Source organism: Chlamydotis macqueenii, chromosome 7 (assembly GCF_036417535.1).
Source record: "Chlamydotis macqueenii isolate bChlMac1 chromosome 7, bChlMac1.mat, whole genome shotgun sequence".
Lineage (NCBI taxonomy): Eukaryota > Metazoa > Chordata > Aves > Otidiformes > Otididae > Chlamydotis > Chlamydotis macqueenii.
Window position 1 is genome coordinate 26,856,331 of NC_141562.1, and position 22,441 is coordinate 26,878,771.

A 22,441-nucleotide genomic window follows, 5' to 3' on the forward strand; every position below is an offset into this window, starting at 1 on the left:
CTTAATATCTAAGCTAAAGCACTGATATGCTGGTTTTTGGCCGTTCTTTATCTTTTCACTTACCTGATGTCATTAGCTCCACTAATTCTTCTTTAGAAGAATTTAAGAGCTGTTAGAACTCTCAGACATTCCTATATAAAGGATACAGTTCTCTGTGAAAGGATATTTCTTGAGTTCATCTGAAATCCTGTATGTTTGGTACTAGTTGGAAGATACATTCATGTGTGAAAATTTCCAGTCAAATACTGTGTTTCGTGAACCCAAACTTTCATGTGTGACTCTGCCATAAGCCTGGACCTGGAAAGAAAAAGCGAGTGAAAATGTCCTAAATTGAATTTTAATACATAAGAATGAATCGGTGCAGAACTTCAGGCAATTTTGATTAAAATTGTTTGCTATACTTAATATAATTTGTTCTAATCTATTTTAATTCATAATTGACTATATAAGTTGACCTCTGATTAAACTGGAGCAGTAAAATAGTACAGTTGTCCTCAGGAGATCTGAATTAATAATATTCACTGAAATGCCATGTTGCTTTGTTTAGCCGTAGAGGCATTAGTAGGTAGAGGAGAGAAGAGTGTTGATTTGCACTCAAGAGACTAATGTATAAGATGGCAACATTCAATTTTAAATATTTAGTCTGAGTAAAATAGAACTACAGCTTTAGAGAAAGCTTGTTAAGAACAGTCATTTCTATAAGAGTGGCTTGATTATTTTAGGGCTACTGTTTATGGTCTAGATGGGAAAAGCTGCATGACCATTCGTAGAAGACAAACGATTTTAGCCTTGCTGATCAGCTTGGTAAGTTGCTCTATAATGTTGTCTTTATTTTCACACTACTGCAGTTTTAGCATGTTGAAGATACCAGATAAGAAAAAGGCAGTATAACTGCGGGAAATGTGTCAAGGGGAAAGCTTTGCAGAGCTCTTTACATCTGTTGTCACTCCAGCAAAGTTTTGGGTAGTGCAAGAAAGTCATCTGTAGATTGTAAACTGAGATAATTTTCTTGGTTTAGATAATTTTCTTCTGCCTATTTGCAGAAGGTGGTTTCTCCTTTCCATTTTGTTTGTAGCAAGGAAATACTCTAAAGAAGTAACAAGCATAGCACGTGTTTTGTCTCGCTTTTTGGACGTCTTTAAGTCACTTGGCTTAAAATCAGCATCACGATACTTAACTTATGAGTAATGTATTGTCTGTTGCATTCAGAATTAAAACTGCAGACAAGCTTGTGGAGGATAAATATAGAATGTTCATGGTCACTCCTTGATTAGGCAGTCATCTTTTCCAAGGTATGAGCACAGTTATATAAACTGTTTAAAACTCTTAAGTAAATAGGAAATAATTATTTGACTTTATTTGTCTATGTTTATAAAAGTTGCTGTTTTTCATGTAATCTGATATTTCATTTTTCTTAGCTAACTATTTGTGTAAATGCTTGGACTTTTGGTTTCTTGTGTGGAGAGTAAAACATTGAATTTCAAGCATAAGCTAAACGTGCCTGTTTAATGTTGTCACATAGCAGAATGAAGCTTCTTTAAGCTGTTCTAACTTGGTGAAATAATTCTTTATATCTAAGTCAGATACAGTCTGTTTAACTAAATAATTCTGATATAAGAGCTAAAAAAATGTTGATACTGGGTTTTTGTGGGTTTTTTTTGTTGTTGTTTGGTTTTTTTTTTCTTTTTACATATTTTGTAGACAAACTGGTTAAACCTTTTGAGCGTAACCTTTGGCAGGAAAATAGCCCTCCAGTAATACAATCCTTCAAGCAGTAATACAGCAGTGCTATTGTTGCAGAGCCATAGTTCACACATTTCTTTTGGTGGTGACCCAAATTCTAGTTTTGACAACCCCGTAGCCAATACTGAAGAAATAATTTGTTGGGTTTGTACTTGTGAATGCCCCAATCCTCAGTTTGGAATTTTTAGACTTTTTTTTTTAATTGAAGGCAGTTACAAATGGGCCTTACATATTTCATGGGCCGTGACCCACATTTTGAGAATCTTGTAAGATTATAAACATCATTCTCCTTCAATGACAGTTGTGTCTGTAAAAGAGGCAGCAAATAATTAACTCACTGGTTCGAAATCTTAAATGCATTCCTTTAGCCCCTGGTGCCTCAGGTGTCGTTTATGAATACTTTTTTTGTCTTTGCTTCTTTGTGTTCCCCCAATAACCTTTAATTATATTCAGATTATGCACAGAATTGACAAATTGATATTGTCTCATCTCTGTTGCTGATTGTCTTACTTTGCAGTAGGTGACAAATTACTCAAATACAATGCTTCTGCTATCTTTTCATTTGATGCTGTTTGGATTGTTCCAGTTTTCAATGTTCAGTGATGGAAAAGCCATGAATTCGCAGTTAGAAAACAAAGCAGACTAAATTAATAGCATGGAGTAAAAGAAGAGTGATGTTTTAGAATTTTTTTTCAAACCCATGTAAAATGCATATTTACATACTGTAACTCCCTCTAATTCATTTTTAATGACTTTATAACATAAAAGATATAGTTTGGAATGAAATGCTTGAAAGACATTTTAACTGTCAAATATATCATATGGAAACACCTTTTTTTTTCCAATCAGAAATGGGAAATAATCTTTTTAGAGAGAAAGAAGACTTAGAGCTTGCAGAATATGTTTGAGGGATGTCACACAATAAAAATTGGCTAAGTAATATTCAATAAAAGCTAGCAGGCTTCCTCAAACCACTCTGCAGTGATATTCCTACTTCAACAAAAAAATAAGGCTTTACTGCAAATGTTAATTTTCCATTGGCATTTCAGATTTTCTGTTCAATATGCTCTACGTTCATGATGCAAACCAGCTGAAGTACATGCAGCAAAAGATTTACCTAAAGCAAAAAATTTACAATAAAATAGTAATGGAACATTCTTCATATATTTAACTCGCCTACAAAAACTGTCATATTTGGTTTTAGGAGGATGTACCATTTCTTAAAGCAATTCTAAATGTATGTAAAAGCAAATTACAATGTTAAAGTTATGAATTTTTCTGTTTATTTTTACTTTTTTAGATTAAGACTGGTTTGCAGTGTTCTGTGAGATTGCATGTCTATATATAGAGAGGTTGATGTAAAACAGCGAAGCATGAATGATGATTTGGAAGCTAAGAGAAAGACACAACCTTTTTCCCCTTTATGTACCCATGTTTATATTTTTTGAGCCATTTTCTATTTAGTTAATTACCTATAGCCTAGAGCAAGAAATTGCTTAAGCATAGATTCATGCTTGAATCAAGTTTCACTCAAAATTTGTCTTTAAGAAGGTTCTGAAGAATGCTGTTCTATAATACAATTTTTAATTTTTATTGATTTTTCTGTAGAGAAGAATATGAAGAAGTGAAAAAGTAGGATCATATTACAATAGCCAAATCAATGTATTGTTTGGCATTTAAAATTTGCTAAATCCCTCCTTACTACAGAGGACTAAGTGACCGCTACCTTGAAGTGTCAGTCTTAAAAATTCATCTCTTGGTTGTTTCAGAAAATCTGAAACAGAAGGAGGCAATGAGTAATAAAGGGACTTTATTATTTTCAAAAATAATTTTTCTGAAGTTACGTTAATGCAGTTATTCACAAAGAGTGGGTGAGCAGAGAGTAGAAAAGCAGTTGCACAGTCTGCTGAAGTTTTTGGGGGAACCATTACTCTAGAACTTAAGTTGTGCCTACAACGAAATTGTTTTACTTAGTATGAAAGCAGTGGTGAAGCCCCATGCCAAGGCACAGTCATTTTTCAATCCATCTAGCTTAATAATGAATTGGAGAAGATTCTCCCTTTGCTTTCTTCTTATCTCACTGAACAGTGTTTTAGTTCTGTCTGAGACTTCCTGGCTTAAGGAGGACTTTAAGGAACTGGGTTTTGTCTCTAGAAATGTTTAGTCATAACCATGATTCAGAAAACGGTGTTCTGAGTTAAGTTATTGTAACTTTGTTAATGATACAGTAATAACTTGGCAAGACATTTTGCACTGGAATTTATTCTTTTTTATCTTGTAGATGATGGTTCTTGTGATACAGATTTAAGCTGTAAAACCAAAGCATGTCTAGATTTCACATTATAGAAGATCAGTTTTCACTTGTGTTTCTAAGCAGTACTTTACCAGGAAAAGAGTTAATACTTTGTAATCAGAATACTTTGTAATCAGAAAGCAGTAAAACCTTAGTGTAGAAATGTCAGTTGAGTGCTTCAGCAAGAATTAGCATGTTGCAGTAAACCCTCATCTCCTTCACAGCCTTTGTCTCAATCAGGCTTTATTCAAGTCCTATGCTGCCTTTTTTATTTTGCAAAGTTCTGTTGTGTTCCTGCCCTACCTTCAACTTTTCCTGTTTGAGCTGAAGAGGCCCAGCCTTTTCAGTCTGTATTTTATAAGACAACTGCTTGACCCTTTAATGATTTTAATTGCTCTTCTGTCATTCTCTTACTTCTGTGAGTTCCGTAAATCTTTCAGTTCACCGTTCAGGTGAACTGTTCTGTTTTTGAGTGCTAGATAGTCCCGGGTCAGAACCATACATCTGTGCAACTACATTACGCTGAAAACTGTGAACTCTGCTCATCGCTGGGGAATATGGTCAGAAGAGTTTGAACAGGAATTCTCCCCAAAATGAACTCAAGTCATTCCAGAAATGCCGAGAAATGAGTATTCATAAAGTTAAGCCAAGCTTGTTTTTACTCTTTCACCCTTTTCAACTAGTTTTTACTACTAGTAAAGATGCACTAACCAAGTTCATCAGTAACCTGGAAGAAGGAATACTCTCTGCTATTTTTCAGCCATCTGAGGTGGGAAGTCTGAAGGCTTAAAGATCACCATATAAACAAGAATACCATCAAGTGTTTCCTATTGATCGACAGGGATAGCTGGGGTACCTGAAAATTACTCGTTTGCTTTTGACTGTAGCAAGAACTTTAAGCTGTTTCTTAGTAGCAAACTTAGATGTTCCGGTCAGCTTAATAACCCTAGAAATTATTTGTTCGTTTAGCACGTTACACTTAAATAAAAACAAACAAACAAAAAAGCCCACACCTCCCCTAGCATGTGAAAGTGAAATATAAAAATGAGCTAGTGTACAGACTTGTTAACTCTCCTATTTGTGATGTCTGTTTCAATGTTTATTGATGCTGTTGTAACTTCTTAGTCTTTAGTGGCCCAGCATGGGACCTCACCTTTGACCCAGTGCAATAAGAAGAAGATTCCTTTGAATCTCTGAAAAGCACCAAAACAGTATGAACTGTGATACTAAGTGAAACAGTCCATAACACATCTTCTCGAAGTGGTGCGTTTCAATAGCTTTAGTAAGTACAGAGGCAACTTTTGAATGATGAGTGGCTGCGTCTTTACTATGACTATTTTCCACGACAATTTCTGATGATGCAAGTCAATGCAGCCAGAGTTCTGGCAGTGTATTCCCATTCACACCTCCTTCCCTGTGACAGATCTGGTGCTTGCCAGCCCCATGATGATCTGGTTCAAGGAACTAATTCACTCAGAAGCTGATTGAACGTGTAATCTTCTTGGCTCTCCAGACCAGCTCACGGGAGGGCCAGACAAGTGACAGTGCTGATGTAAGGGCAGAATGACAGGACAGTGTCAGCATTGGCTTAAATGGCTATAAAAGGGAAGCATCAAGCATATTGTGAAGTTGTTAAGGTGTGTTGGCTGAATGCTTTTTGTCAGGACAAAAGAAAAAATAGATGTGTATATCATCTGCTGTTAGCAACAGTACTGATAAAAAGGCAGTTTTGCTAAGTGCAGCTGTTGGTATTGTTGCCTGCCAGTAGCTCTGTACCTTTGCATCACTGACATCCATGCTAGAAAAATTTTATTTAGTAGAAGTATCTCTAACTGGAGACTTACTAAAAACCTGTATTCCCAGTTTTTTTTGTTTGTTTGTTTGTTTTTCAGGTAGTGATTCTTTTCCCTACTGTAGGTATGCTGCAAAACTGCTAGAAAAGAATTACAAATTTATAAAGCTTCTTATTTGACACTAAGTTGACCTGTATGAGGAAAGTACAGAAACAGAATTGAATTTCAGAGTGAACAGAGTGTCTTGAAGCAAGAAACGGCTTAGATAATTTTCCAAGAGGAATGGAATTCTGCATTCCCTCTCACTGTACAAATACACACACACAAAAAAGATACCCTCTGCTTCAAAAAGCCTTCAGCCTAATAAAAGAATAAAAAAATAAACATGAGAGAAAAGGAGTAGGAGGAAAAAGAGGGAAGTCTTATCAAAGAGAAAACTACTTCATCTCTAACAGCCATGCTGATGCATCCTCATTGCTCTTTGTTCTTGAGAACAAGGGCAAAATAAAGATTTCATAATTCCATTAAAAGTAACATTGCCACAGTACTTCCTCTTGAACATCTTGTGTGTTTAATAGTTTGCAGTGTTTAACTTTATTATGATACTCAGCAGTTCTATCAGAAGAAGGACATTGTTCCTATGTAACATGAAAATCTTCTACCAATAGAAGCTCCCAACTGTTTTCCCTTTGCATATTTGTACATTGAGTTCTGCAAAGAGAGTTGAAGTATTTTGTCTTAATTTGTTTATCTGGATTTGTTTTTAATAATTTTATCGAGTAATACTAATCTTCCTATGGCCATCAATATTTATCACTAGTATATTAGGTCAATGCTGAATGAATTATAACAAACAGTAGAGTGGCAAGCAGCAAGTGCAAAAAACAGATCAGAGTTTGAAAAAGATTGTCGTTGTCAGAATGCTTCTAAATTAAAATTTCTTTTGGAATCAGCTGATAAATAATAGGATTGGAGTTCAAATAGTTTCTCAGAGTAGTCAGTTTTCTTAATTGTTCTGTTGTTTAAATTCACTAATTTAAAAAAAAAAAACCAACATATCAAACAGTTAATCAACCTCAGAAACAACATGCTCCACACCGTGCTGAATATGAATGAAGTTCACTTACAGAAACCAAGACCCTATTTCTGTGGCACTTGAATAGCCAATTTTCAAGGAATACCAAGTGTTTATTCAGATGGCTCTTTCTCATCTCTTGAGATGTCGTACTTGCAGCACGAAGATAGCGAGGTCATTATAAACTGTATGTGAGGCAACCTTTGTAACTTGCATGTCAGAAGATTTCTCTTTGTTTTTGTGAGATGGTATCTAGCTTAAGACTTGCAAGAAAACTCCTGGCAAGTCACAGACTGCATAATCATTAAATAGTGAATTCATCACAGTGAGCTTTGTAATTAATAAAGTTCATTGTAGAGCTGACTTGAAAATAACTTGTTTACATTAAAGAAAGCTGAAAGACACTGGCTTCACTATATTGATTTTTTGGTTGTTGTTGTTGCTGTCTTTGCAGTTGGTTTCTGTTCAATTGTTTTAAAGATATGTACATAAGGAAGCAATAACTTCTCTTTAGAATTCTAAATTTCCCATTCTTTTTAAAATACATTAATACCATAAAGAAAATACGGTTTCTATAACAATTTTACTTAAGAAACAGAGATGATGTTGTACAGCTTTTTTTATGAAAGCTGTACTCTACTTCCTTTTTTTCTTACTTCAAAAATAGGGGAAGTTTCATCTCAACAGACTAAAGCAGGCATGGAGCAACAGAATATGTGCTTTGATAGTTTTGCAAGAGCTGTTGCCGGTTTTGGTGTGATATTGATGTAGTCACTTTTCATTTCCCACTGTTACAACTGTGTCTTTTTATAAAATACTGAATCTTAAACTGCCTATATAGTTTATATTTTTTCCCTTAAAATACATGAAGTATACTTTACTGTTCATTTTAGCAAGACAAAGAATGAAATGGGGTGATACTTCATCCCGTTTTACTTAATCTTTCCCCTCTGGGTATTTAGCTGTGCTCATTGCAAGTCTTAGATGTGGTTCACATAGCAGTATCAAATTGTATGGGACCTTTTCCCAAACCGCCCATATTTTTGTGCTAGTAAGAAGTATAGACTTTAAATGACCATTAAGTTATAGCCTATCATCTTCTGCCATAAATACATATAATAAATTGTCTTAGTACAGATCCTTCCACTATATCAAATGTAGAACTTTTAATAATATTCTTTACTTTTTTGACAGGAATTTTTTTTAACTTTAAGACTGTGCCACGTTTCAGTTTTGTGACTATGTAGTTTCCCTAGTAACATGTCAGAAAGCCTTTGTTGAAAGATTCATAAAGTCCAAATAAATTGTCATTTTTCTTTATTTTTTTTTTTTATTGACGTGTTCTTTTCCACTTTGGAAAGACAGAATTTACTATGCTTAAGTCAGTTGTCCATCTTTTGTTGTTTTGTTATAAAAGAATAGCTGTGCAGGGTCAGCAAACAGCTGTAGACATCTTGCATCTGATCTGGCTAAAGGCTCTGGGCAGAGGAAATCTCAATTTTGTTTTGTAACCTAACCCCAAGGAAAAGGGTAAGGAGGAACTGTGGATTGACCTAGACACTTTAGTGTATAACAACAAAAAAACTATTCTAGTTTGATACATGTACATCTGTGAATGTACACTGTGTAGTCTGTGAAGTGCTAGTAAACAAAATGACTTAGTGCTACATGAAGCCAAAACGCTCTGTGGTGTATCTGTGTGCAGAAAGCTACAGTTAGCTTTTACAACTCCAGATATCTCCCTGGGAAAAGATGTTAGCAGGAGTAATACTGGCTCTCTGAGCTCAAGTGAGCTAAAGCATTGTTACAGATGTGAAATGATTAGAATTAATACCATATAGAATCCTCCCATGTAAAGGAATTAATGGCTTAAGTCCTGTGTTTAAGCAAATCATAAAGTTATCAAGAAACAAATAATAAAATTCTCAACTATCAACTTTGCAGCATGATACCTTTCTGAAAAACAACAGTCTGGCTTGGTGATTGTCTTAAAAGTAATTCTAGTGAACAGCTAGAATTAGCAATTGTTGTTGGATTTAAAATTATTTGATACTGTTTCTTGGAAGCACTGTTAATTTCTGATATCTGGAATAAAGATGTGTTATTTGCTGGAATAAAGACAATTTTAAGCAGTAGTGACTAAAATAAACTTGTAAATTCATAAACAGAAAGCATTATGATATTTTTTTTTCTCATGGCACAAGACTGAATAAATAACTGTAGGATATCTGTATCCAAGATGAAGATACACTGGGCTACTGCCTTTCCTGGGAAGCTGTAAGTCAGTTTGGGGCTGACATTGTCTGGCGCTGGATAAGCGGAGAAAAGCTCTGCTGGTAACTGTTTGTGTTCCTCTGCAGATGAAAGATAGTGGCAAGGCAGCTTAGCACTGCAGGAATAAATTTTAATTTGTCATACCTCCCCCTTCTCAAGTATAGGATGTGATTGTAGTGCAGGATTGTGTATTTTAATGCTGCTTTTGCAAGTACTATGTACAGGTTTTATAATTGAATTTAGGAAAAAAGCCCTGGTCCTTTGCACTTACACCTCTGACACCACTTAATGCTTCAGTTACAGATGTTTTCCCAGTATTGTCAGCTGGTTTTTCCCTCATGCTTTTATGTGAGCTCTTATGCAACAAGACAAGGGAAAATAGTAATATGTTATATTATATATATAGCATAGCATATTTTGGAGATTTTCTTGGTGATGTTTAGCAAGGGTGTTTTTTTTTTCTTATTTTTAATCTAATTTTTAAATAGATTTGCTTAAATAAAAAGAATGATATTAAATTTGATATAATCTCCTCTGTTAAGTTTCCTCTAATGGACTGTTCCAGTTATTTTGCACATATTTGCCAGTTCAGCCCTGGTGCTTTTCAAATATGCATATAAATATTCCTTCTGGTTTCAGTGACACAATGCATGAATCGGAATGGGATCAGAATATGAATCTGCTTACCTAGGGTGCAAAATACCACAGAATTAATTAAAATATATACAGGGAATTATGAGGTTAAACACGGAATTTATATTCCATACCACTCCCAAAAATAACTTGTGGAATCCTCAGAAACCAACGATGGAGGAAGCAGAAGAACCACAATAAGTACGAAGTACAAGAATAATGTTAAAGAGTGAAGTTGTCATGGAAACCTCTCCAAAACTAGTATGGCCACAAAGGCAGCACCAGACCACAGTATCATAAAGACGTACTTCAGTAGTCTGGGTTGAACCCTGCTCTCCACTTTTTTAGTAATACTGTTGGCTTGTAGGAAATAGAGATGCTTTTATCTACACTTCTATTTCAGTATTTTTCCCTGGTGTTAAACATTTCTTAAGTAGAAGAAACAGTATAGTAGGTAATTACAACAGATTGTGCAGGCAGGGAAAAATTTTGACTGCTCAGCTGTAGTTTAAGGGTGTATCATCTTCTTTGGTAGATACTGTCCTTTGATTGTCTTCTGATTAGTTCTTCTGTAACAGTCATTTCAACAAGTTTTACCAGGTATAACTGAAGTTAGCTGGTTTTTAATTCCTTGGACCAACCATATGTGTAATTAAACAAAAAATTGACATTCTCTATAGTTTGTTGGTTTTTTTATTATTACGACATTTTCAAACATTGTGCAATGAAGACTGGTGCAGAATAGCGTAGCTTCTTTGACATGACTGGCTCACGTTAACTTTGAGAAATCTGTGAAGGTTCCCATCTCCTTCATTGGCCTAACTTGTGTTTTATTGTAAAAAACTGTGGTTTAATATTGCAGAGGTAGCTATTTGCTCTTGAATTCAAACTGGTACTTTTAATTACTTTTCTTAACATTTGATATTAGATGTAATGCTTCCATTTATCTGATTAATTAAAGTAGATTTTTTTTTTAATTCAATAATAAAGAATACCTTTCCGTGTTTTGAAAAGAAGTTTGAACACTTGATACTGGTCAGTTATGCAGTTTTAGTTTCAAAATGCGCAGGACAATGTTAAAAATGGTAGGGTAAATTTATAAAAAACAAAGTCCAGTGTAGTTTTTTCCAGTAGGCCATACTACTTACAGGTTTATTTGATCAGGCTGTTAAAATCTGAAATTTCACCAATTTTTTTTCCTTGGCTTATATGTTTAAGCCTGAGATCCACTACTTCCTGATAGCTCTGAGAAACAGCCCTTGCGTTTGTGCTGTACAAGGACAGTTTTTCAGTACTGATTACTTGGACGTCATCAGAAACATCTATGGGGCTAGGTCTGATAATACCAGCTTTACACAAATGTGAAGCTTTTTACCTGCAAAAACATCTTCTGCTGAATAGGGATGTGACTATATTTCACTTTTTAGCAACCTTGATCATCTATGATTACGATTATAGTTTTGTTGAGAAGAATGAGTCAGAAAGGAAAAGCTTCTTAATTGATTTGTTTTGCTGCCTGCAAACCATGCAGTGTGGTTATATAACATCTCAAAAGAGATCAGGCATCAGGAAGAGAGGTGATGAACAATTTTCTGTCTCGTTTCTCAGCTTTGTTTCCAGTTGGCTGAACAATAAATGAAGGATGTAACTTTTTTCGGTTGTAAATGGTGTTTAGTTTTTAGATGTCTACATGTTACATTGCAGGAGGGGAGCTGCTCGGTTGGGAAGGAAACATTTGCTGCGGATAGGAAACTGAAACAGATCCTCACAACCAAGGCTGAAACTTCATATTGGTCATCTAAAGATGAAAGACTTGAGTTATCTCTGAGCTGTAATCCTATTTCTCTGGGACGGTGGCTCTGCTATCCCTGCTGTCCATGGCTGGGAACATGCAACTTCTTGGCTGAGTGCCCAGGCAGTAAACCTGCTTTTTAATATTCTGCTATCAGTCTCTTCACAAAGCTTCTGCCTCTGGAACTTGTATTTGGATATATGACCCTATATATAAAAAAAATCTAGGCTTGATAGGGAAGAGTCACTAATTTAACAAACTTGCAGATCCTAGTTTTGTGTAGAATAGTTATTCTTTCTTGTACTGATATGTTTTGAAATGTTAACATTTTTGTGCATTAGATGTCATTGCCATTTGTGAGCGATTTATGTTCAGAAATTAATTTTCAAGTTCTGATTTACAAGACTATATTTATTCTGTGCAAACCTGCAATCCATCTTTCTAAAAGTACTTTATCTTAGAATAAGGAGAATAAGAGTATTTTTCTGTGTTTTCTGCTAATGAGACTGTTCTACTCATTGCAAGAACCGTGCTGTAACATACAGTTTGCTATTCCCTTGTGCATACTGTTTCTCTGTAAGTCAGTATTTGCTGCAGTAACCTTAACTATATAATGCAAATAGAAGTCTTGGTGGAAGGATTGCAATATTTATGTATTGTTGCCTACACTAGTTAATAGTATCTATGCCATGTTGCATTAGTCAGATCTTCGGGGAATGAGTTATTCCAATTCAGTTTTCAGCCACTGTGTACGAGGTTTTTTTTTTTTTTGTTAATGCAAAGAAAGTCTTTCTCCTCGCTTTCTTCATTCTCCATAACCATTGAAGATGCCAGTTTGGATTTCTTAGTGTAGGACTGGAGCTTAAGTCATCTGTCATGGAAGCAGAATAAAACGTATTTAAGCAGAGCTTTTGGAATAACTTGCATTGGTAGTTGAAAGCTAAAGTGTGGGAAGAACCTACTGAGCTACCGATACAGGACATATTTTGAAAGGGCAGAACCTCTGAGTACATGAATGGTTATTTGGCTTTAAATGTTCATGTACTGAAATGCAAAATGAGAATATGCAAATCAAGACTATATCTACACAAACATTTTTTCTTCTGCTCTGACCTTTGGAGAATATTATGTGACAGAAGAAGGACTTCAGCCAAAGTCTAGAAAAAACAAACATGCCCACACAAAGCTGTAAATGCTTTTTGTTCCTCTTAATCCGGGGGATGTGGGGGGGTCCCATCTTATACAGTGCTACATAAATCTTATGCATGAACAGTAAAATCCTTTCCTACATAGTTCAAAAGAGCATTTTTCTTATGTGCTGCTTACAGCAAGTCACATAGATGGGTATTTATTACAGAGTGCGTTGTGGGGTGGAGATGAATAATGCCTTATTCAAAAGGAACTTCTAAAATCATGTTTAAAATATATAAAGATTTTTTTTTTCCAAGTGTAACTTGATATATACTTAATGTTTTATCAGTCCTTAGAAATACCCAGTGGAAATATGGTAATTCTAAAGCTTTATTCTTTTGAGAACTGGAAAGAAAGTCTGGATCTAGTCATACAAAATTTTACTATCTCAAGTCAGAACAAAGGTGAACATTTGTTCTGTTTATAATTAAGATGCTTATAAAGATAATCATACTGTCTCAATAATCACTTCTGGTTTTTAATGAGGTGCTTTAATAGAGCTACTGCAAGGAGGAAATAAAAGAAACTTATTCAAAGCAGATTTCTAGTTACTTCAAACAAAAGAATCTGAGAAAAATCAAAATACAAAGTACTCCGTCAATAGAAAAAAAGCAATATATGCTAGAAATGCAGCAAACTCTCTGACATGTCATCATGCATCCTAATTTGCCAGTGCGCCTCTCTCTCAAAGGTGAAACTGAATCTGAAAACAGTAACATCTGGAGTTGTTACCTGATGTTGAAGTTTAAAATAGTTCTATTTAAACAAAATATTATTACCATTATAAGGTTTACACACAAATTTGTCTACAAGTGAATTTCAGAATTTTCTTCATCATTCTTTTTTTAAGTGTCCTTCTTGTAAGTTACAGTGGAAAGTATGCAGCCATGTATGTTTCAAAAAAAGTAAATTTACAGTTAATACTTGAGTTCTTTAGAAGGGTGCTGTAACAACCTTTTTCTGCACGTGTAAAGCTTCCAAGTCTTAATTCTGCTGTGAAGTCAGACATTTGTTTTGCCTTTCGTGTTTAATTTACAGTGCAGCTCTAGATTAGGAAGATTGGTCTTTCATTCTTGCTATAAAACATGAACCCAGAACAAATGGTGTTTGTGTTATTACGCAGACCTTTCTCTTTTTATTATTAGAACGTGTGTTGGAAAACTTCTCAGTAGTTTGTTTTCAAATAATGTTTTACAGATCCCTTAACTTTGTCGTTAAAAATGGGAGGGCAAATATTGAGGTTGGGAAGATTGGTTGATTTTTGTTTTGGAAAGACTATTGAGATAAAAATAAATGTTACAGAAAAACTGTACCCTCAACATAAGATTAATCAGCTGGGACCATGCTTATAAGTGTGTTTTGCTGTTACTGCTGTTTTACTGGATGTTATCATAAACGTTTATTTTTAAATCTTTTATTCTCTTTTGCCATATTGAGAGAATACGTCTGATATTAGTATAATGAGATTAGGTGAGAAAAGTCAGGTTTTGGGATTCTTGCTGTGTCCTGTCCTGAATTCATCTCAACTGGGTCTGGGGCCAAGATGCCCCATGCAGTAGCCGCACCCACAGAGAGACAGGATGAACCACCCTGTGATGCTTCACACCAGGAGTCAGAATTCTGACAAGGAGTCAGAATTACCCCTGCAGGTTCTTGTCTTTTGCTGCTTTGGAGAGAGACTATGTCCCTGCTTCCCATTTAATTTCGTTTGGATGTCAAAAGCTAGGTGGAGTAAATCAAGGCCTTTTCTTAATGATCTCTACATATAATTAGTGAAGTAGACTTCAGTCCTACAACTTCATTTATTCAGAGGTAAAAGGTAACCACTGCAAATGCCTTGACAAGCTAGTGTTTTTATGATGGCTTGAGAAAATATTCCTTCTTGAATAAAGTTTACTAAACTCCAAGTTACAGTGTTCCTTCAAACATAACTTGCAAGAAAGTTATTAGAAAATATGTATAATTTTATGTGTGTGTATATGTAGGGTGTGTGTTTAATATTTTAAAATATTATTATTTTATCATATTTTTTAAAAAAATTTCAATTTTCCTGTTTTTGCTTGATCAGTTTCTCAACAATACTCTGTGAGTAAGTACTTACAGCAACTGATTTCTGAAATTTTTTGCTATTTAAGTAACAGTCACCGTAATTGTTTATAATTTCTTATGTTTAAAAAAAGCCAAAGAATATTTCAATGCATAGCAGAAATGGTTGGTTTTTTTTCTTCCTTGGATACCCAAAGTCTTGTTTTCCTTTTGCTTTTCAAGTCAAAAATCTTTCTTGTTCTTCTGTTGGCCTTATCACTACAGCACTTCTAGCTCCCTAGTTTTAAGGTGTGGAGTGATAGAGGCTGCCTGCATTTTCAGCATGGCCAACATAAATGAGTAGCCGTCTATGGAATTGCTCCTACACTTCTGAACCAAAGAGAGTAAAATGTCCGGACAAATTAATGACGGCTTGGCAGCTTTTTGACATGGGAGCAGCTCCTGGCTAGAGAAGAGCGTAACCTACTGATTACTGGTAGAGGATCTGTTTTTCTATGTGGCTTTGCGAACAGCTGTGCTGCCACAACGTGGGGAGTGTCAGAAGGGCAAGAATGTGTAGTCAGAAATGAGAGGGTGGAGGCTACTTAATACTCCTTGCCAAGTGTTAATAGATGGTTTTTTGAGGAGCAGCTCAGAGCTTCGTCTTAGAAGTACAAAATAGTAATGACCCTAAGCTATTGACTGCATGATGGTTTAAAGAATGTGATGAGAATTAAGTATTTTTACATTCCTGTCTTTCATTGTTTCTTGACCTTGAGAAAAGTTACTAAACTCTTTTTCTGGTAGAATTTATCTAGTCTTTAATATGCAGATATTCCCTTTTTGTAGAGAAGCAAACTAAGGCAGGAAAGTACTACAGAAATGTGAAGAGAGATTTTCTTGATGGGTTGATTTTTTTTTATTTTTTTTTTTTTTTTTTTTTTTTTTTTTTTTTTTGCTGGTGACAGTTGTCTGGTGTAATTCCCATATCTACGTTTGCTGTGACTTTTCTTTTGTAGGCTCAGAACAAAGAAACGAAAGTCTTGGCTGCTGCAAAGGTGATTGATACTAAATCAGAAGAAGAACTTGAAGATTACATGGTTGAGATTGATATTTTAGCATCCTGTGATCATCCTAATATTGTTAAGCTCCTAGATGCTTTCTACTATGAAAACAATCTGTGGGTAGGTAATTTTTCTTCTCTAAATGCTTTTACTTATTTCAAAAGGTTATTTAAATTACTTTTTTTTCCTTGGCTTTATTGAAAGATCATTTGTCAATCACATTTCTTGTGGGTTGGTCGCTACTGTGATAACTATTTAATTTCAAAATTAACGTTTAAATTGTGAATATGACTTTTCAGAAACTGTCACTTTAAAATTGAGTCATTTGGTCAGGAGTTTGAATCTAAAATTTGGAAATTTGCAGTTAATTTTGGTGAATACAGAGAGTTCTTAGTGCTGATTTATCAGAGTAGGACTTTGATTTTAATTACATGAACATAATTTACAGTGAGATTCAAGATCCTTTGCTGAAAAATAAATAATATGCTGAAAAGATCAACCTCTGAGGTGTGTATTTTAGAAATGAGTTATTTCATTGGTGCATCCAGGAAGGACAGCTTACCAGGACTTGAACCATAATTAATTTACTTAAAATTTAGGGTATTTATACTTAGAAGTATAGTGGGCATACGTAATGACTGTATGTCGCTCTTCTGCTGTATCCGGTGCACTGAATAGCTTTAGCTATGAAAATACAGTTTTTTCTTTTAGGTGATCCAGTGCAATCTTTGTAAGTGCTTTTGGATTTGTACGAAGAATACATGTAAAAAGAGTTTATAATTTTAAAAGATAACTAAAACAAGTATAAAGAAAATTTCTTCAGAGTCTTACAAATATAGGATCATAGAATGGTTGGGGTTGGAAGGGACCTTCAAAGGTCACCTAGTCCAACCCCCCTGCTAGGAGCAGGGACATCTCCAACCAGATCAGGTTTATCCTTTAAGCATGAAAACAATGGAAGTGTAATACTGTGTTTCTTGATGTAGATTTCTTTTGATAAGGCTTTGTGAAAACTTTGTGTGATCTGAATGCAGAGGAAAATGATACTGTATCAAACTGGGATAGTGAAAAAATTTCCATACATAAACGTCAGCATGAAAGTGAGTATGCATAAAGGCAGAATACGAAACTGAGTAGATAGGCTTCACTAGCAGAATAAGGATAGAAGAGCAGTAAAGAGTTTGAAAATAAAATTATAGGTACATAGTTGCAGGGATATGCAGAGGCATGAAAGCAGCAAAGGGAAGGCTATAATGATGTGGTAAGTAAACAGAATGTAGTGGAGGGAAAAAAAGAAAAGAATGATAGTTGGACATAAAAAGTATTTTTGCTTTCCAGTTTTAGAAACGCAATCTCTCTCCCAAAGAGGCCTTTGTTAGATCAAACAGCAAATTTTAGAGAAATAAATTCTTTGTTTACAATTTCCCACACTTAACTTACTTGACAATAGGTATGCAGAAGCATGTAAACGGAATAATGGTTTAAAGGATTTACAAAGAGTTGCATTGTATAATACATTTGTTAGTAGCATTGTTGCGAGGATTAATTATAATAGTAATTTGAAGTAATATGTAACATAAATGATGTATGTACAAGTGTTATCGTATAAGGTATAATTTGAGGTTTCCTCTTTTATGGGCAATTATACTCTGATTTTAAAAGTACTCTAAAGGAAAAAGTTAAGATATTATTTCCAAGAGTATTGACTGTTAGGATTCTGACAGGAAATATTCATTAGCTGTCAGACTGAAAATTATAATTTAATGTTTAAAGTTCAAATTAAAGAAGAAAGACACTCAAGGGAGTGTGGATGACCTTTCCTTGCCCCGCTCATTCCCTTTGTCCACCCTCTTTTGCCTTTCTGTATGCTTTTTCCATCCTATGTGTCAGCATAGTTTGTGCCCCAAAATAGTTTCAGTTTATTTTTATTTCAAATGGAAGCTGAGAACTGGAGATGGAGTTGTTCTGGTATTATTAGATTCTGGGATAAAAGCCTTGATGTATTGCAGGCATCAGTGAAAATGGAGGAAAATGAATGTAAACATCTGAATTTACTCATGTTCTGTAACTTTTAAGAGTATTTTTCCAAATTTTCCTGTCATCTGAAACAGTAGAGGAGATAACTTCTACTGCTGGAAGATCGTGTATCTCTTATACTTGGACTTTTCAGTCAGGGAGATCATACTATAGAAGTACAGTTTAATAATCGACAAATGAGTTTGGAAGGATTATGTAAATCACACTACAATGAGTCAGATTCAAGTTGACTGCTTTATTATGTTTTATAAGTTTTATTATGCAATTTTATCTTTTGAATAAACTTTCGTCTGAGGATCTCCAAGCAGTTTTCGATTAATTTCCTTGAGCAGCGCAGCCCTGCTTTTACTTGGTTAACAGTACCAATATTTTGCAGAGGTTAGTGTAATACTTTGTCAAGGCCAAATAGGCTGAAACTTAGGCTTACCAATAATGCTCCCTTAATCAATGGCTCAGTTCAGCATAACTACTTAATTTGTAATTTGTGTGTTCTTTTTTCATGTGCAGATCCTGATCGAATTTTGTGCAGGTGGAGCAGTAGATGCAGTAATGTTGGGTAAATACGTTTTTTCAAATAATAAACTTAATAACATATTAAAATGATAATATATATACTTTAAGACTTGTTTCATGTGTATATTGTTCAGAAATACAAATATTTATGCAATTAGTGTGCTCTGTGTTGAATGCTGGTATTTTTAAATTAGTATTTATACCTATATCCATGGACATTATAACTTCTTAAGTTAGATTAATTTTTTCTCATTTTTAAACTGTTTATTTACTTCTCAAAACAAGTATTTGTCTTGATCCTTTATATGAATGTGATGAGTTGTTCTCATATGCTTATGGAGCTCTCTGTTGTTATAATTGATATGAGCTCTTTTCAGGATCTCATTCTTCCTCTACACTCACCATCTTCCAAATTACGTTATGAAATTTTTTTTATATTGCACCCCCCTTAAAGTTAGACTTTTCTGTGCTTATTCTGCAAATTAAGTGAATGCTAATACCAGTAAGTAAAGGATCTAGTATTTAACATCTTGGCATACCGTACAAAATAACCAACCTCTAAACTGTATAGCTTTTTCACAGTTCAGATAGGTAGGTATGCATAATGAGGAAGGGTTTGGGTACAAGGGATGAAATTTTTAGTGAAAGGAGCAAATATTTTGATAGATGTTTTTCTGATATATGATATTCAGAATCTGTCAGATTGATTAATTTTCACATTTGCCTCTATACTGATTGCTATGAACACACAACAACATAAAATGTAAAAATGTGTTTATTTCTGTCTCTTTCTCTTGTAGAGCTGGAAAGGCCGTTAACAGAGCCGCAGATCAAAGTGGTGTGCAGGCAGACACTGGAAGCATTGAACTATTTGCATGAAAATAAGATCATCCACAGAGATCTAAAAGCTGGCAATATTCTTTTCACATTAGATGGAGACATTAAACTAGGTAAGTACATTGCATATAAGAGTCTTTCCCATAACTTTGCATGATCTTATAATTGCGTTTTCCTTAGGCTCTAGTTTGGCAGAGTTCAGTATTTGTCTATTCAAATATCAATCTAACAATGAGAATTTTTCCATATGTGAGTGGTTTGCTACTATTAAGAAAGAAAGAAAAAAAAAAAACAAAAAAACAAGCTTGAGTAAATGTCCTAACCATACTTGGCACATCTTTCAGACTTCAAAATCAGTAGGAGTCCTATCAATATCTGTACCAAGTTGCCTGAAGTCAGACACAGGTCCTACTGTTTCTTAGTATAATGTTCGTAGTTATATTTATTATGGTAACATTATAACTTCTCTTTGAAGTTGTTAGTTTAGAAAATGAACGTCCTTCACTATTGCCAAAAAACGGTGCCTAATACTGTTGTCTTTTCCATTATTGAAAGAGAGAGAGAATTAATAATTGTAATTACCTAGTTCTTCCATGCCTTTTTAAATTGTTGGATGCACTGAAATTAAGGTAGAACAGTGTGGAACAAAATTAATACAAGCTTTCTATTGTTGATTCCTATTATTTTATCTGAGTTTAAGCAGTCATCCACTTTTTCCTTTTGATATGGTAGGGAATCCATGAGGATTCCTCCATGAAGAACTGACAAAGGATTGCTGACAGTGAATAGCATCCCTTCATTCAGCCAGGAAAAGATAGTAACACTTTCTTCAGGGCTTCATCAGGGGCAGATGTGCATATGCTGTCAGCCTTTACAGTGGCTCTACTGATGTCATAGTTTCATGACGTAGCAGCTTGCATTCAGGTTTCAAAAACTTCTCTCTTCGTGACGTGTGTGATTAGTTGTACTTCTTTGGATACAAGGTACACGGAGGATAAAGGTAAGGAGAATCAGAAGAACACCACAGTGAACAGGGGCTCTAAATTCCCAGAGTTGCTACAGATGTTCCTTTTAAATGTAAGAAAGATGTGTCCAAATTCACAAATCTCTACCTACTGTCTAACTCATATTGATCGCATTGTCTCTGCAAGTTATAGTGCATCATCTCTGTTAAGAAGTTGAGAAAATTTAAGAAACTGCTTTGCTGGATTGATGTGAAGTGTATCTGTGCTTTTCGCATGGATTCTCTTACACAAGTTTATTACTTGTACATATAATACTTGTATGTGCCTTTCTCTTCATCTGCAAAGTATGAGTAACTTCACTGTTTTGGCTTTTCTTGGAAGCCTGAAGGTTTAGTGATGGATTCAGTGTCTTAGTTTCTTAGTACCACTGTAAAAGAAATCGCAGATCATAGCATGAGTCTCATGGTCAGAGAGAGAATAATTTGTTTCTGTTCATTTCGTTTGCCTCAGATGACCTGGCTCCTCCTCATACAGATTGGAACTATTTTAAGCTTTTGTCAAGCTTAGCTGATACACAGCACTGTGCAGGCTGTCAAGATACTACTTTACAGTTCAGACCACAGGGAGATTTCTTCCACACACAGATTTAGTGATGTATTCAGGTTTGCTAATTAAGATTTCTAAAAAAAATACTTAGTTTTGGAAAATGTACAGTATCCCTTCAGAAAGCATTCACACTCCTTTTAAACTATTTGTATTTTTATTCTGGTACACACAGAAATGGGTAATTCCTCATTTTACAAATATGTGAATGGCAAATAAATTTCCTTAATTGCATTTTACTTTTATAGTAATTTGAGTTTTATTATTTCAGTATCTATAATCCCTCAGATTTCAGATTTTACATTTGAACAATTAATCCTTATTTTTTTTCTACAAAGCAAAATGAGATTTCTCAAGTGTTGAGCACATCAAGTACTTTTGTATAGATTAAAGACAGCAACATATGGCTATTTTATCCCTTTACTCTAATCTCTAGACCTTCGTTAAGAAAGTTACAGCTATAATAAGCATATAACACTGTCATCTTTTTTTTTTCCCCCTAAGTGAGAAATGTAGTGCTTTATAGACAAGCTATATTAATTGCAAAGATAATTGATTTTTGGTTGGATGTTACATCACAGGTGCATATGTGAGCTTTTAGATATTTAATATGAAGTAAAAAGTGGTGTGGAAGTAAACCCATAAGATAAAGGGAAAATCTGTCTTTATGAGTATTTTAATCCTGAAATTAAAAACCGAATGAGTTGTTGAATTAATGAGAGCACTAATATGCCATCTCTGAGGAATACGGCCTTCATAGGGTAGATAACTTATTTTCGAACTGAAATAGTTTAACCTGCTTATTCCTGCAGTAAATACATGCATCACTCTTGTCCCACACAACTCAACAGTAGCATTACTTTTTTTAGCAATGAAATATAATGTTTATTCAAGATCTTTTGTTAAATGCTGTAGAACCTTGGCACTTAGTTGTCCAAACACAAATATTTTGATCTCACTGTGAAGTTTTAATACTGCAGAATGTTTGCTCTGAAACATGTAACGTTTTAAAAGACAATTTTAAAATATAAAAATATAATATGTTTTCCACCACTCACTTAATAGCATTTTACTGTTTGCTTTAAGCGGATTTTGGAGTGTCAGCTAAAAACACAAGAACAATACAAAGAAGAGATTCTTTTATTGGTACACCATATTGGTAAGTGCACTGTTTTGCAGACTTTTTAGTATGAACTAATATCCTAATATTACCTTTGTTGTTAATATTACGAGTTTGATACAATATCATGTAAATATATTGAGGGTAGAATGTGCTTCTTAAAATGCTTCAGTGAATTTATCTTTTTAGAATCTTTTTCAGAACAGATAAGAGTGCATCTTCTAATCTGGTGCTTTATTATTCTCTTTGCAGGATGGCTCCAGAAGTAGTAATGTGTGAGACCTCTAAAGACAGGCCGTATGATTACAAGGCTGATATTTGGTCTCTTGGCATTACTTTAATAGAAATGGCTCAAATAGAGCCACCTCATCATGAATTAAACCCAATGCGAGTGCTTCTGAAAATAGCGAAATCTGATCCGCCTGCGTTAGCACAGCCTTCAAAATGGTTAGTATTTTATTTACGACTCTCCCAACCCAATTC

At 34.6% G+C, this 22,441-nt stretch overlaps 1 protein-coding gene across 3 annotated transcripts in view; it reads left to right on the forward strand.

The window, feature by feature from the left end:
• The window catches only part of SLK (STE20 like kinase), a 48,105-nt gene that overhangs the window by 5,319 nt on the left and 20,345 nt on the right, over window positions 1–22,441 (forward strand). For all 3 annotated transcript variants that reach the window (XM_086751894.1, XM_086751896.1, XM_086751895.1), the window contains exons 2-6: window positions 15,839–16,003; window positions 18,428–18,476; window positions 19,234–19,383; window positions 21,925–21,997; window positions 22,211–22,405. In XM_086751894.1, coding sequence (XP_086608020.1) covers window positions 15,839–16,003; window positions 18,428–18,476; window positions 19,234–19,383; window positions 21,925–21,997; window positions 22,211–22,405 — 632 coding nt within the window. The remainder of the gene's footprint in view (window positions 1–15,838; window positions 16,004–18,427; window positions 18,477–19,233; window positions 19,384–21,924; window positions 21,998–22,210; window positions 22,406–22,441) is intronic.